Here is a 16589-nt window from a genome sequence, read left to right as displayed (position 1 = left end):
GGGGAACTGAAGTAGGAGAGGATTTCATTAGGGGCTCAAGAGGGCTGGGGATGCCGGGTCAGAAAACTGGTGCAAGTCTTGGTGCAAACCCCAAACAAGACCTCAGGTCACTGCTTTCACCTTCAACTGAGCAGTGGCTACTGGTTGCTTTGTTGCTGCCATTACATTCACAGTAAGTTCTAGATAGACTCTCTTGGGTTCTCCCTTGGACCATGGATTGGCCAAGCTTGGATCACATACCTATGGAGGGCAGGGTTAGATGTACTATAGCCAGAAACTGACCAATGGGCTTCTAGGTCGGTGCTAACAATACCCTTGCTCTACAGGAGGAGCCTCAGGCAGAGGGGCTGGGGCCAGCTCCCACACTGTGGCCCGACTGACCCTTTCCTGTCTCTCTTCCGTGACAGACCCGCAGTGAAAAGATCCACGACAAAGAAGCTGTTTCTGAAGCTGAGCTCGGGGGAACCGGCTTAAAGAGGTGCTGGCAGCCCCATCCCTTTGCCCTGTCCCCAGCCCCACCCCCTGCCCCAGCCCCCCGCCTGCGGTCTGTCTTGCCGCTTTGCCTTTCTTCTTTGCTCCACGTGTCCAGCACTGCACCTCCACTGAATTGAGAGAACATGGGGATATGTTTTTTATGGGACCCCAGCCACTGAGGAGCTGGGAAACTTTGGGTGATAGCAATGCTACCCTGCAATTTTTTTTTTATTCTAGTCATGGAAAATGGGCCCCAGTGTATCCTAGCTGGGAAAGAAACTGTTTAGCTCCTTTTGGGGTTCTTCCTGTCTCTGGAGTTTGGAGAGTCATCAGTTCAGTTCAGTTCAGTCACTCAGTCGTGTCCGACTCTTTGCGACCCCATGAATTGCAGCACGCCAGGCCTCCCTGTCCATCACCAACTCCCGGAGTTCACTCAGACTCACGTCCATCGAGTCCATGATGCCATCCAGCCATCTCATCCTCTGTTGTCCCCTTCTCCTCCTGCCCCCAATCCCTCCCAGCATCAGAGTTTTTTCCAGTGAGTCAACTCTTCTCATGAGGTGGCCAAAGTACTGGAGTTTCAGCTTTAGCATCATTCCTTCCCAAGAAATCCCAGGGTTGATCTCCTTCAGAATGGACTGGTTGGATCTCCTTGCAGTCCAAGGGACTCTCAAGAGTCTTCTCCAACACCACAGTTCAAAAGCATCAATTCTTTGGCGCTCAGCCTTCTTCACAGTCCAACTCTCACATCCATACATGACCACAGGAAAAACCATAGCCTTGACTAGACGGACCTTAGTCGGCAAAGTAATGTCTCTGCTTTTGAATATGCTATCTATGTTGGTCATAACTTCTCTTCCAAGGAGTAAGCGTCTTTTAATTTTATGGCTGCAGTCACTATCTGCAGTGATTCTGGAGCCCCAAAAAATAAACTCTGACACCGTTTCCACCGTTTCCCCATCTATTTCCCATGAAGTGATGGGACCAGATGCCATGATCTTTGTTTTCTGAATGTTGAGCTTTAGGCCAACTTTTTTGCTCTCCTGTTTCACTTTCATCAAGAGGCTTTTTAGCTCCTCTTCACTTTCTGCCATAAGGGTGGTGTCATCTGCATATCTGAGGTTATTGATATTTCTCCCGGCAATCTTGATTCCAGCTTGTGTTTCTTTCCAGTCCAGCGTTGCTCATGATGTACTCTGCATATAAGTTAAACAAGCAGGGTGACAATATACAGCCTTGACGTGCTTCCTTTTCCTATTTGGAACCAGTCTGTTGTTCCATGCCCAGTTCTAACTGTTGCTTCCTGACCTGCATATAGATTTCTCAAGAGGCAGGTCAGGTGGTCTGGTATTCCCATCTCTTTCAGAATTTTCCACAGTTTATTGTGATCCACACAGTCAAAGGCTTTGGCATAGTCTTGGACCTCTATTCCTGGTAGTACTGAGTATCATCCTCTGGGCCCAGCCCTGTGCTATAGCCAGGGAAACCCCAGGGGCTCTCAAGACCATGTCTCCACCATTAGGAAACCCATGAAGAGAGTTGGGGTAACAGGACCCCACAGGGGCCATGTGAGCAGCCCAAAGCCAAGTAAGCCCTGGGAAGGAGGGTGGCTCTGGAGCTGTGATGTGAGATCTGAATTTCAGCACTGCAGGTTCTAGCTCTGTGCCCTGGTGCTGTACTTCCCATCTCTACTTATGGGGTAACAGGAATTGCCCCCTAGACTTGTCCGAGGACTGAATGGTCTGACGTGTGCAATGCTGTCACGTATGCCTGGCACTTACAGTCATCAGACAGCACGCACACCAGGTCTGGGCCAGAGATAAAGTGGTTTCCTAGATCATGTTATTATTTGTTGTTAGTTACTCAGTCATGTCTGACTCTTTGCGACCACATGGACTATAGCCTGCCAGGCTCCTCTGGCTATGGAATTCCCAGGCAAGAATACTGGAGTGGGCTGCCATTCCCTTCTCCAGGGGATCTTCCCAACCCAGGGATCGAAACTATGTCTCCTGCATTGCAGGCAGATTCTTTACCGTTTGAGCCACCTGGGAAGTCCTAGATTGGGCTCCCCCAAAAGTAAGCCTTCAGGCAAGGATTTGAGTGCAAATGGAACATTTGGGAGGGGATTCCAGGAAAAGTCTGGAAGTGAGGCAGGAAAGGGAAGGCACCATGAAGGAGGTGTTATCAACCAGGGTACACATGGGCAGCTGGGGCTATTTCACAAGATTGCTGGGAGCCGGAGTGGAGCGTGAGTTTTCCCACCTAAGGGGACCTGGGGACTGGCACCAAATTACCAAACTCCACCCATGGTTTGTTGATGGCTATGTCTATACATCATGTGAAAGTTTTAGTTTCTGCTCAGTGGTAAAGAATCTGCCTGCAATGCAAGATACGTGGGTTCCATCCCTGGGTCTGGAAGATCTGGTGAAAGAAATGGCAACCCACTCCAGTATGCTTGCCTGGGAAATCCCATGGACTGAGGAGCCTGATGGGCTACAGTCCATGGGGTCACAAAAGAGTTGGATATGACTTCAGCAACTAAACAACAACTGGGTGGAGGCCAAGTGTGCTCCTGCAGACAGAAAAACAGCCCTCAGGTGGAGAATGGCAGGTGCGTGGAGAATGGCAGGTGCTCGGAGCATGCAGTACTGCACGTGTAGGTGTGCGTGTGGAGGGAGTGAGAGGCAGGGCACCAACAGCATCTTTCACAAGAGGTGAGCAGGACTGTCGTGGTCCCAGCTCCCGTGAAGCGCAGGGACCAGCGAGGAAGACCAGAGTGCTTGCTCCGTATAAGGCATCTTCCACTAACTCAGCCATTTTCTCTGCTCTTCCCAGAACCAAATCTGTTTCCTCCATGTCGGAGTTTGAGAGTTTGCTGGACTGTTCCCCGTACCTCGCCGGGGAAGCCTCCCGGGGCAAAAAGCTGCCCAACAGCCCTGCTTTTGCCTTCGTGGGCGCCCAGCCAGTGGACCCGGAGAAGGGTGCCCCCGAACAGCCAGGGCTCTCACCCCGTGACTGCAACCGCCTGGGCGCCCTGGGCTGCCCGGAGCCAGCGGGGAGGCAGATGCAACGCAGCTACACAGCGCCCGACAAGACGGGCATCCGCGTGTACTACAGCCCCCCGGTGGCCCGGCGCCTGGGCGTCCCCGTGGTCCATGACAGGGAGGGGAAGATCATCATCGAGCCGGGCTTCCTTTTCACCACAGCCAAGCCCAAAGAGTCGGCCGAGGCGGACGGGTTGGCCGAGAGCTCCTACAGCCGCTGGCTCTGCAACTTCTCCCGGCAGCGCCTGGACGGGGGCTCGGGGGGCGGCCCCTCGGCGGCGGGGCCTGGCTTCCCGGCGGCCCTGCATGACTTCGAGATGTCGGGGAACATGAGCGACGACATGAAGGAGATCACCAACTGCGTGCGCCAGGCCATGCGCTCGGGCTCGCTGGAGCGGAAGGTGAAGAGCACGTCCAGCCAGACGGTGGGCGTGGCCAGTGTGGGCACGCAGACCATCCGCACGGTCAGCGTGGGCCTGCAGACCGACCCGCCCCGCGGCAGCCTGCACGGCAAGAGCTGGTCGCCGCGCGGCTCCTCGCTCGTGTCCGTGCGCAGCAAGCAGATCTCATCTTCCCTGGACAAGGTGCACGCGCGCATCGAACGGCCCTGCTGCTCACCCAAGTACGGCTCGCCCAAGCTCCAGAGGCGCTCTGTGTCCAAGCTGGACGGGGCCAAGGACCGCAGCCTGTGGAATCTGCACCAGGGCAAGCAGAACGGCTCGGCCTGGGCGCGCTCCACCACCACGAGGGACAGCCCTGTGCTGAGGAACATCAACGACGGGCTGTCCAGCCTCTTCAGCGTGGTGGAACACTCGGGGAGCACGGAGTCGGTCTGGAAACTTGGCATGTCCGAGGCCCGGGCCAAGCCTGAACCGCCCAAGTACGGCATCGTGCAGGAGTTCTTCCGCAATGTGTGTGGCCGGGCACCAAGCCCCACGGCGTCCGCGGCTGGGGAAGAGGGCGCCAAGAAGCCGGAGCCCCTCTCCCCAGCCAGCTACCATCAACCCGAGGGCATGGCTAGGATCCTGAACAAGAAGGTGGGCAAGTCGGGCGGCAGTGAGGAGGCCAGGCTCTCCGTGCTCCCGCAGGTGGGGAAGGATGGTATCACTCGAGATGGAGATGGAGCCACGGTCCTTCCCAATGAGGTAGGTGGGTTGGGGGCGGGGTGCCCTTTTTCTTTTGAGGTGAGTTTGGCTTATAAGGCCCCAACTCTTTGGTTTTCAAGCTCAGGCGTGTGGTTTGTGTGTTTCAGTAAGCCCCTGTGCTGGCCTGGGATGGGGGTTGGAAGGCCTCCGTCCTGGAACAGCAGACCTGATGGACACATCATCTGATCACTAGACGCGTGAGCATGGCTTACCCACGCTCACCCCCAGAGACTGCCGGCATCCCCTCCGGGGAAGACACGTGTGCGCTGCTCTCCCACCACCCAGCGGTGTGCCCGCTCCCTTGATTCATGAGAGCCAGTCGTGGAGCTCTCTGTGTTCAGTGGTGTCAACTTAGTACCCTGAGAGGATTTGCTCAGTGGAAACGAATTGCTGAAAATCAGCGCTCCTCCTCTCACTCCTGGGAAACTAGTCTCTAAATATGTCCCCGCACACCACTGCCCCCACCTCACCAAGACTCCATCCCCAAGGGCTTCCATTCTGAGACCCTTTTGTTGCTCATTCCACTCCGGATATCAATTTCAGATTTAGTTAAGGTTTATGTGTATATTAGTAAAACATATAAGTTAACGTTGCAGAAAGGGAAATTGGAGGTTATACCGTGGAACCCAAGGGCAAGGATCCAAAGGCCCCAGTGGCTGCTCTGTCTCCCTCTCCTCTCTTAAAAAAAAAAATCTATCTATATATAGATATATATATATGTATCTATCTATCTATCTATATAATTTGTCTGTCTGCACCAGGTCTTAGTTGTAGCACTCAGGATCTTTTAGTTGTGGCATGCGGAATCTAGTTCCCTGATCAAGGACTGAACCCAGAACCCCCTGTGTTGGGAACTTCGAGTCTTAGCCACTAGACCACCAGGGAAGTCCCTCCCTCTCCTCTCCTTTGAGCTTCATTTTCTCTGATGTCCTCTTTCTCCTTCCCTCTCTGTTGTATTTGCATATGGTCCAGGTGGGCTCGCCCTACTCTGCTTTTGTAACATTTTCCGGTTCAAGCACTTAAAAGAGATGGAGTCGAATCTCTGTGTCCCAGTTCCACATTTCAGGAAGAAACTGATTGGTCTAACTTGGCCCAGTGGGCCCCTTGGCCCAGTCAGCTGTAGTCAGGGGTGGTATCATGGTCTGCAGTGCAGGGAGTGAAGGAAGGTTGTAGGTGGGGGCACAGAGGGATGGCACGGGCTGGAATTGACTCATGTGATTTGTACGGTTTCTATGTTTAGCTGGATTCTAGGTTTTCCCTATTGTACATAATACTGTGGTGAACATCTTGACACAAAAGCATTTTTCCATATTGCAGATTATTTCCTTCAGTCAGTTCAGTTCAGTCGCTCAGTCGTGTCCGACTCTTTTCGACCCCATGAATCGCAGCACGCCAGGCCTCCCTGTCCATCACCAACTCCCGGAGTTCACTCAGACTCGCATCCATCGAGTCAGTGATGCCATCCAGCCATCTCATCCTCGGTCGTCCCCTTCTTCCTTAGTTTTTTCAAATTAATTTAATTGGTTACTTCCTTAGTTTTGAGTTGTAGAAATGGGTAAATTGTTAAAGTAATTGATAAGTGTTGCTGAATTTCCTTTCCAAAGACTTTGTCGAGTTTCTAGAACCCCCAAGAGTATATGGTGAGTGCTTTATTTCCCTATACTCTCTGGCTGCGTTAAATTAAAAAAAAAAAAAAAACCTTTAAAATATTTATTCCTATTTTTTTTACTTAAAAAAACCCTTTTTTAGTTTAATATACATACTGTAAAAAATATGGCTTATTGAATTCTTACAAACTGAACATAGCCATCATATTAGGGTTCCTTGGAGAAACTTGGAGTAGGCTTTTTGGTTATGCATGCGTGAGAATGTGTGTGTGTGTGTGTAGAGAGAGACAGAGACAGAGAGACTGAGTCCAGAGGCCTGAGAACAGAAGAGCCAATGGTATGGTTCCAGTGCAGCACATAGAGCTGACGTCATTCCAGTCTAAAGGTCATCAGGCAGGAAGAATTCTTTCTTACTCACAGAGAGTCAGCCTCTGTGTTCTGCTCAGTACGCCAACTGATTGGATGAGGCTCACCCACGTTGGAGAGGGCAAGCAGCTTTACTCTGTCTACTGGTTTAAGTGTTAATCTCAGTCAAAAGCATCCTCGCAGAAGTACCCAGGATAATGTTTGACCAGGTGTCTGGACCTGTGGCCCAGTCAAGTTGACACAAAATTAAGCATCATAATCACATAACCACAACTGTATCACGAAACCAGAAATACAAAGCTGATTGTATTTTGCATGTTGGTTGACTCAAACATTTTTCAGTTTGTAAAATATGCTTATTGCCCATTGATCCAGTAGTTCTCTGAAGAATGTAGCCATGGAAAGTCTTACACAGGTGGATATGTATATAAAGAAATGTATTGCATTATTAATAAAAATTGCTAAGACTTACTAGACACTATGCCAACAGTTTATTGTGATCACAACAGACTTTGAGGAAAAAATCTGGGCTGAGATCAAAGTTGATCACAACAACTTTGAGAAAAAAATCAAGGCTCAGAGAGGTTGCAAAACTTATTTGAGGTCACACAGCTGGTAAGTAACTGGGCTGGAATTTGAACCAACCAATCAAGTTTTACAGCAGCACGTTTTTGGTTTTTTTGTTTTGAAGTATAGTTGCCGTACAATATTGTATAAGTTACAGGTGTGTAATATAGTGATTCATGATTTTTAAAGTTTATACTCCATTTGTAATCATTATTGACTATATTCCCTGTGCTATAAAATATATCCTAGTAGCTTATTTTTATTCCTAATAATTTGTACCTCTTAATCCCCTACCTCTATATTGCCTCTTCCTCCTTCCCTCTTACCATTGGTTACCATGAGTTTGTTCCCTATATCTGTGGGTCTGATGCTTTTTTGTTATATTCACAAGTTTGTTGTATTTTTTAGATTCCACATATAAGTGATGTCATTCAGTATTTGTCTTACCCTGTCTAACTTAACTTTACCTAGTATAATGCCCTCCAAGTCTATCCACGGTACTACAAATGGCAAAATTACTTTTTTTTTTTTTAATAGTTGAGTAGCATTCTATCCATTCGTCTGTTGATGGACACTTAGGTTTCCATATCTTGGCAATTGTAAATAATGTATAGCAGCACTTTTAGCCATTATCCCTGTGTGTTGGTAGTAGTAAAAAAAAATTAGCAACTACTTAAAACACACATAAAAAATGAGTTGGATAAATAAGCTATTTCCTTTCAGTGGAATACTATGTGGCGATTAAAAAGAAAGAGATCTGGACATACATAATGACAGAAAAGTATTCATGTCTTTGCGATCACGAAGTAAACTATAGGAGTTGAGATCATTTTGGTAAAGGCATGTTCCAGAATTTATTTATGTATATGCCAGGATTTATTATATTCTGGACTGTTGGGGGTTTTTGTTTTGGGTTTTTGTCTGTGCTGGGTCTTTTTTGCGGCACACAGGCTTTTGCCAGTTGCAGTGTGCAGGCTTCTCTCTAGCTATAGTGCATGGGCTTAGTTGCCCCGTGACATATGGGATCTTAGTTCCTCGACCAGGGATCGAACCCGAGTCCCCTGCACCGGAAGGTGGATTCTTAACCACTGGACCACCAGGGAAGTCCCTGGAACGTTATTTATGAACACTCATTACTGCTTTATTTATGAACATTCATTACTGCTCTAATGGAAGAAAATAAGTTTTTAAAACTGGTTCAAAGAGGGGCTACAGCTCCTAGGAACTGGTCCCGGGGCACAGCTGAGTCCAAGTTCCTTGGCTGGCTGGCCACCCAGTCCCGGGGCGGGCGGTCAGTGCCTCCAGGCTCCTCCTGACTTCTCTCTCTCTCCCCACAGGATGCAGTGTGTGACTGCAGCACCCAGTCTCTCGCCTCCTGCTTTGCCCGGCCATCCCGCTCTGCCATCCGCCACTCTCCTTCCAAGTGCAGGCTGCACCCTTCAGAGTCTGGCTGGGGTGGGGAGGAGCGGGCAGCCCCGCCCAGCGAGTGATAGAGCAGCGGAGCTCCTCACCTCGACCAGCCCCCGCCCCTGGACAGCCGAAGGGAACCAGTGGAGAGGAGAAGACGCTTGGGGCCTGCAAGCTCCCTGCATCTCTCGCCCTGGAGGGCTGCATCTCTGCCATGGAAGCGCTTTCCCAGCCAGGTAAAGCGGGGTCTCCTGCTGACTGCTGCTGGGTGGTGATCTCTGACTTCCCAGGGGAAGGCAGCGAGTGGGAGAAAGACCAAAACTGGGCTTCGGAAGCGTCTCCAGAGAGAGCCGTTGAGAGCTGATTCCTGGGTGGTAAGTTGGGAGAGCCTTGCCTGGTTCCGCCCACACCCACTTCTCAGAAGAGCCAAGGAAAGGATCCACTTCCAGCCATGCACCTCAGGGAAAAGGGCTCACAGAGATGTTCCCGGCCAACCACATCGCTCTTCATGGGGAGGAAACACCGATGAGAAGAACAGGCTTTGCTCTAGGGCTCAACATGGGGTGTCTGGTGGAGCTGAGCTGGGCGTCACCCCATCCCTCTCTTCCCTCCGCCGCCGCCGCCGCCTCCTCCTTCCAGCCCTGCTGCTCTGGATTGCCACAGTTCTAGGGGATATGATAGGGCAGTAGCCACAGTCAGGTATCTGCTTGGAATCCTGGGGCCCTGGATCTCCCTGCCCGTAGCTCAGATGCAGCAAGACCTAGAACGGGAGGTAGAAATGTGCGGGGCCCAGGGTCGGGGAGCCACTGGAACTACCTTTCTTGCTAAGGTGACTTGGGGGGACCCCAGCCTTCCCAGGAGACTCCTTGAGGACAGACAGGTAGAGTCCATCTCAAGACCAGGTGCACAGATAAATAAATGCCTAATTGCCCACTGCCTTGATTGCTGGGGCCTCTTTCCCCAGCACCCTGGAGGGGTGCCACATCTCTACTGTGTTTACATCCTGCAGCTGGTGGAGGGCAGCGATGTTCCCAAAAAGAGACTCCCAGTTGGCCAGATCAGGCCCAGGAGCCTTCCACGAGGCCGGTGCCCCAGGACATGGCAATGCACTGGGGCCTAGAAACACATTTCTTGCCTAGGTTGTTTATTTTGAGTTTTTCTTACTATAAATATTTAAGGTGGTTTTACTTTATTTTAATAATTTAATTTACCCCAAAGTCCCTAAGGTAATTTATTGGAGGTTGAGACATGTACTCTCATCACTGGGACAATGCAAGGCTTTAACATGATGGATGGATGGTCCCCTCTGTGGACAAGGCAACTCAGCAGGCGAGCTCTGGTCTCCTGGTTCAGGTTTGGAGGGGGCCCCAGCAGAGGTCCCCACAAATCTGCTGACCCTTTGGCCTCAGAGCACCACTTGTATGTTCCACACCTGCTAATTGCCCGCCCCCAGCCGTGAGTTTGTAAATACTCACAGACAGGACAGAGGGCTGGACCAGCAGCACCGCTTCCCAGTCACTTCCCATTTTCCTTCTCATTTTCCTCCCTCCTTCTGACACCTTTATTTTGGTTTCTAATGAGTCCAACACAGATTACTAAGGCTTTATCAAGAGCATGGAGATCTTTCCAAGTTCCCTAAGTGAGAACTCACAGGAAAACAGGACTGAACTTCGAGAATGTTGTTTATTGCAGCTTTGCACATGGATCTGAGAGTGTCTGCCAGCCTGCCTCAGTTCTCATCAGCCTCCAGCCTTTTCACCAGCCTCTTCCTTAGCCTTATGGACTCTCCAGGCTCGTCTCTCAGCCCCAGCCCCACTGCCCACCCTTCCCCCTGTTGCATGTGAGCTGTCTGAGCCATCAGGCGGATTGCAGCACGGCTCATTGCAGTGGTGACAGGGCAGGGGAACGTGGAGGGCCTCCCGCATGGTGCCAGTGAACCCATTCTGGTTGCACACATACCTGCATATCTGCGTGTAACTGGTTGGGGGCTCAGAATGAAAACATCAGGATAAAGTGGCTTCTTTGTGAATTTTCTATCAGGAAGACCAAAAGCCGGCAGCTTTGCTAGTGTGTCCCCAGGACTCAGGAGATGCCTCTGTGCTCCCACCCACCAGCCCCCAGTCTTGCCCTTTCTGGGGCACCTGGATCAGTTATCCAAATACCTTCATCTCCATTGCCTATTGGCAGAACTTTGGGGTCATGTTAGTACAACCAGCCACTTCTTCATACCATAGTGACCTGTGTGGGCAGAGCAGGCAGGTCAGTGGAGCCAAGGGCCAGGCCCCTCTGGGATGCCAGTGCTCCCACCCAAGAGGTCAGGGGGCCCCTCCAATGCTATCTCCAAGGGAAGGGGGTTCACACCAGGCCACAAGCTACCAGAGGCCTTCTGCCACCTCCCTGGGCTGCAGAGGGCCAGGGAGGCTGCACTTCTAGCCTTGGGGAGGAATCCTCATGAGACCTGGACCCTGCTGACTGCTCAGCCTTACCATCATTGTTCTCATCCAAGATTGTCCTTGCGTTCTCGTTGTCTTAGCGCCTGGCCGCCCAGCCCTCAGCCAGTGTCAGAGGCCTCAGACCTTGGTTTTCAGTAAAGTCCCAGTTTCTGCTTCCTGCATGCCACTGGGCAAGGTCACTCATCACTGTTCCTACAGAAGCCTCTGGACATGGGGCTTGATGAGGTTGAAAATGTTACATGTAAATATTGGTTTGATTTGGGTTTTAGCATTTTAATTAGTAACTGGTTGTGTTTTCCTCTTTTGGGGTGGGGGGTTGTCTTGTAAAAACTCTCTACTCTTTTGAAATGTAGTTTCTAAGTTTTTTTTGTTTCTTCAAATGCCTTTTAAGTCTTGGTAACATTCCCGAAGCAGAAAACTGCCTGGCCCACCGTGAGGACTCCCCAGGAGCACCGGGTCCCAGGAAGGAACACTGCCCTTTTCCCCTTTCTTCTTTGCTGCCTCTTTACTCCCAGCAACTTCCTTTTCTTCCTCACCCTCTGTCCCTCTTTTTCCTTTCCTTTCCCTCTATCTTTGTTCTCTTCAGCCAAAGTCCCAAGGAACCCTGGGGTCCTAATTCCCCACAGGCCCGTAGGCTCGGATCCATTGTGTTGGCACCAGTTGGTTGAGGGGAAATGGAGACCAGTTGGCATGACTGACCCCAAACTGGGTGATCTTGTGTTTCTGACATCTGACCTCTTCCCACAGCCAAATCAGACCCTCTTGGGGGCAATGATGTCTGTATTTGAAATGAAATTCAAACTACTCTGGCACGTCAGTGGCCCCTAGATCCTGCATGCACGAGGTATCAATATTCAAGTCTCTGTCACCCTGGCAGCCCTCTCCCCTCCTCCAGTTTTGTCCCCACCAAAGGCTGATCAATTAAAAAACCCCTTCTAAGGGGTCTTGCTGAAAATGGCCCCTTCCCTTGGTCTCCCCAGGGATGCTCCTCTACCAGCTGCTCTCCCAGGTGACAAAGTCGAGGGTCCAAGACTTGACCTTCTTGTGCCCTGACTGCCACATGGCTCCCTCCTGCCTGCCTGCATCCACTTTTCATGGTTTCATCACATGGCCTGTTCTCCTCTTGCCCATCCAACTTCTAGGGCCTTCCTCCCTTTCCTCTCCCATCTAGAATGCCCTCCCCCTCAGCTTTGCCAGTCTTCCAGGCTCATCAGCCCCCGAATCCCACCACCTCTTCATTAATAATTAAGTCCCTGGACACCTTTTCTAGAGCACATGGCTATTTAGAAATTGCTTCCCCTGCCACATCTCCTTCAGGCTTCTACATGCTAACTCTGGGAGGCAACCTTGGCAGGGTGGGGTTTAGTGCTCCCATTTTACAGATGAGGAAACTGAGGTACAGGTCTCATTCTAGAGTCGCCTAACTAGGAAGTCATCAAGTTCAGACTAGAACCTAGGTCCACTGGAACCCTCAGTCCAACCTTGTCCCTTGCTGTGTTAACCTACTGCTCCACTGGGGGCTTTGTGTGGGTGCAGAATACCCAGACTATGCCACTGCCCAACCCAGACATAAAACCAGTCTACCCTGAATCTCTGGACCTGTGTGTCCCAGAGGGTGGTGTGGGGACCCCTGCATCAGAATCCTCTGTGGACATGTCCAAAATGCAGCTTCTTGGGCCCCACCTCACCCCAGAGGGCCAGGAATCTGCATATCTAACAAACTCCCAGAGAGATCCTAAATACCAGTGCCATGCCATTGATGTTCACAGCCTTGACCATTGTTGTTCAGTTGCTCAGTCATGTCCGACTCTGTGACCCCGTAGACTGCAGCACGCCAGGCTTTCCTGTCCTTCACCATCTCCAATTAGGCCATCTTTTTTAAGCCCAATAACCACAGTGTTATATCTTTAGAAGAGCCTTGAGTTGAGAATTAGGGGACTTGGTCCTCAACCCAGCTCTGATTTGGGTTAATTATGCTGAGAATTTCCAAAAAGCACCGGAGGCAATTTACAATCTTAGTCGTAAAGTTTCAGTAAAACAACAGAAGAAAAAAAAAAGTCAAAAGGCAAGAGGAATTATCATTCCCCAAATCTATCTTCCCAGGTGGCACAGTGGGTAAAGAATTCTCCTGCCATAATCCTGCAATTAAATTTTACTCTGGCGTTTCCTGGCAGCTATGGTAAAAAGGGAAGCACATCACTTTCATGACTCTCATCATCCAGTCATGGGAAGTGACAACATTTGCCCCAGGAGGCAAACTCTTATGCTAATTTAGAGCATGTGTCCTTTCTTCAAAGGCCACTAAGTCAGTTGTGGTATGAACCTATAATGCAAGGATGTTTTCCAAGTCACTATTTTAAAAATAATAATAAACTGCCACTGACTTGAATGACCTTGACCCCAGAGCATGTGGCTAGTCTGTGCCTCTGTTCCTCCAGCATCAAAGTGGAAGAAATCCTACCTCACATGGCGGTGCTGAGGACCAAATACAATACTGTGCCTGTGAGTCTACATGGGATAAACGTAAGGTTCTACACTGATGTAAAGCGGTCTGATCACACTCATTGTCCCCTAATGCCCTCACTAGTCTTAGTGAGTAGAAAAGCTAATAAATTGGACCAACCCTCTCACTTTAAAAAAATTGTGGCCCAAAATACATAATATAAAACTGACTGTTTTTAGCCCTTTTAGCGGCTTTAAATACATTCACACAATGGTACAACCATCAGGACTATCCATTTCCAGAACTTTTTCATCACCCCAAACCGAAACTCTGTACCCACTAAACAGTAACTCCCCATCCTTCCCTCAGGCCCCTGATAACCTCTATTCTACTTCCTGTCTCTATGAATTTACCTATTCTAAGTATTCTAAGTGGAATCCCACAGTGTTGGTCCTTTTTTGTCAAAGCCCTCACTGTTTTGGATGAGGAATTGGGCCTAGAGAAGGGAGTTCCTCACCCAAGGTCACACAGCAAACCGGAGGCAGAGTCAGGACCAGAATTCAGGTTTCCTGACTCCCAGCAGGTTCTGCATTCCTGGGGGTGAGTGAGACCCCACCTACCATTCCCTGATCTTGGCTGAACCCTGTCTTCTCTCTGGGCTCAGCCTATTTGCTTCCCACCACCCATCCATCCTTTATCACCTTCCTCCAAAGCCTCCCCTCCTTCTGCTTCCTCTTCTCTGACTGGTTCCCACCAGCAGACCGGGTGGCCCTGACCCATGGCCAGGTTTTCCTCTTCTGAGCCCCGGGCTTCTTTGTAGCACCCACCCCCTTCAGTCCTCCCAGAATGGCCTCCTCTGGATTTCCTGGCCCCTCAGGCTCACATCCCCATCCTCCCGTGTCTGTGGTCTCCCAACTCCTGATGTTTGCTTTCAGATCTGATTGTGTTTCCTGGGTTTTGTTTTGTTTTCTCACACTGAAGGAGGAACCTTTCCCCCATGCCTCAGGCTGGGCTTGGCCCAGTGACTGCCCCCAGCCCAGAAAGACATCCCCATCTCACCCTTGCGTCCCATTTTCTTCCATCCACAGCCTCCCGACAGGACCCCGGCACTATCCACTGGGATTTGGCGGAGGTCACTGGGACCCCCATTTTGGCTTCCCCTATCCTGCCCAGTCCTGCATAGCCTTGTTTGTAAAGCAGATGCAGCCTGACTTGGGTTCTTCCCTCCTCTCCCTGGCCATCTGTCCATCTGTCTGCCTGTCCATTTGACATCCCACCACCCTCTCTACCCTCCCCTGGATCTCTCTGCCTCTGAATAGCTTGCCCTGGTGGGACCTGTAGCCCACCCTGGCATTACCCCTTATCCCTTCTGTAGTATTTGCAGTTTGCAAAGTCCATAGAGCCAAGAACCAAAGGGAACTGGTGACAAGGTGACCCCTTGCCCAGGGCTCCCCCTCCCCACCCTTCCCCACACCCTCCTTGGACCCTCCTTTGTCTACCCCATTAGCCTTGCTCGCCTCCCTTCCTGCCCTTCACCAGCTCCCTGACCCCAGGCGGTAAGGACAGGAGCTCTGGTTTCCCCTAAGCATCCCTGAAGGGCCAAAGTCATCAAGGCCTGACCATCTTGTCTTTCTCCGCTCTATACCACTCGAACTGCTCCTGTGAAAAGGAACTTCAGCTAGGATTTTGGAGACCTGGCCCAGGTCTGGGCAGTTGTCCTAACTTCTCTGTGTTTGGTTGGTTGTATGATTTTACGATGATGATCCTTAGGGACCCCAGAGCACCCCTCATGTTTTGGGGTCCTGCATCACCATCCTCTCTCCACTGGGCCCTGGTATCGTGGCTCCTCTCTCAGCTCTGCTACTGATCTCTGTGCCTTAGTTTACTTCTCCGCACAGGGGCCTCACCACGAGACTATTCCCGGCAGCTTCCCAATTTGGTGCCTCTAAGGCAGGGCCTTGGCAGCTGTGGCCCAGCTCCCTGGCACTGTCTTCTTAGGGCACCAAGTTGCTGAGGATGAGATGCCTGGAGGTTCTCAAAGAAGCCAGAGCATCACCTGGAAACTTGACAGAAATGCAAAGTATTGGCCCCACTCAAGAACTACAAAACTAGAACTTTGGCGGGGGTAGGGGGAGGGCAGCAAGCTGGAGCTTTAAGAAGCTCTCCAAATGATTCTGATATACATAGGCGTTTACTGCCTGCCGATCTAAACCAGCAGATAGTGTGGCCTGGTGAAGGACCGAGGCTGGTCCTGACCAGGAACAAGTGGGAAACATCAAGCTCATCTGGATTTCCGAGGCTGGCAACCCTGGCCATCCCTACCCAAAGCAAAACACATCTGTGTTCTCCTCTTCCCAGAAACTGGGGGACTGGGAAAAGGCAGGCATTTTTCCTTTCCCTACCCCTGGCTTGGTTCCAGTTCTACCCACCTCTCCTACTTGTCTGGGTTTTACTAAAGGTTGTATAGGGTTGTGCCAGCCAGGCAGGGGGTGGGCATCCTGTGGGGTGGGGGCAGGAGACAAAAGACCCTGACCCTTTATCCCTTGGGAATCTCACCATAGGCTTATGGCTTCTTTTCAAAGGGAAAGAAACTTAGGTTCTCAAAGAAAGACTCCTAAATCCCCAGCCAGCTCCTCCTCCTCCCACCTCCAGGGAGACCTTATAGACAGCGCCAAAAAGCAGTTCCTGCCCCTGGGGGGCTGAGGGGAGAGAGCCAAAAGCTGTCCCTCAACCTGGCCCCCCCATCCCAAACCCCCGCCAATACTGTGAAACCCCCTTCCAGACCATCCTGGTTTCCTGGCGTGGACCCTGAAGTCGTGGGCCCAAGGGGTCCCCCAGGGAAAGGCCTTTGGGAAGGAAGGGACCAGGGGCATCCTTGGGCCAAACTCTCTGCCTCTCCTGTCCGCTCTTTCTCCTCTCTACTCCTTTCTTCAGAAGGCTCCTTCCCAGGAGGTATTGGGTGCTAGACAACCGTGGTCCAGTCTGCCAGCTCTCCTTCCCTCCCATGTCTTATTTCAGACATGAGAATAACTGTACAGTGTAAACTTACAAAGGGTTTTTAATGGTTGTAGATTGGAAATAAA

At 50.9% G+C, this 16589-nt stretch overlaps 1 protein-coding gene across 1 annotated transcript in view; it reads left to right on the top strand.

The window, feature by feature from the left end:
• MTCL2 (microtubule crosslinking factor 2) overlaps nt 1-8816 on the top strand; it is a 45868-nt gene extending 37052 nt beyond the window's left edge. Inside the window, exons 12-14 of the mRNA XM_068987605.1 lie at nt 408-478; nt 3310-4663; nt 8541-8816. Coding sequence (XP_068843706.1) covers nt 408-478; nt 3310-4663; nt 8541-8693 — 1578 coding nt within the window. The 3' untranslated portion in view covers nt 8694-8816. The remainder of the gene's footprint in view (nt 1-407; nt 479-3309; nt 4664-8540) is intronic.
• Nucleotides 8817-16589: the final 7773 nt, after the last annotated feature.

The sequence above is a fragment of the Capricornis sumatraensis genome, chromosome 15, assembly GCF_032405125.1.
Source record: "Capricornis sumatraensis isolate serow.1 chromosome 15, serow.2, whole genome shotgun sequence".
Lineage (NCBI taxonomy): Eukaryota > Metazoa > Chordata > Mammalia > Artiodactyla > Bovidae > Capricornis > Capricornis sumatraensis.
Note: the sequence above shows the minus strand (reverse complement) of the source record. Positions and strands in the feature narration are given on the sequence as shown.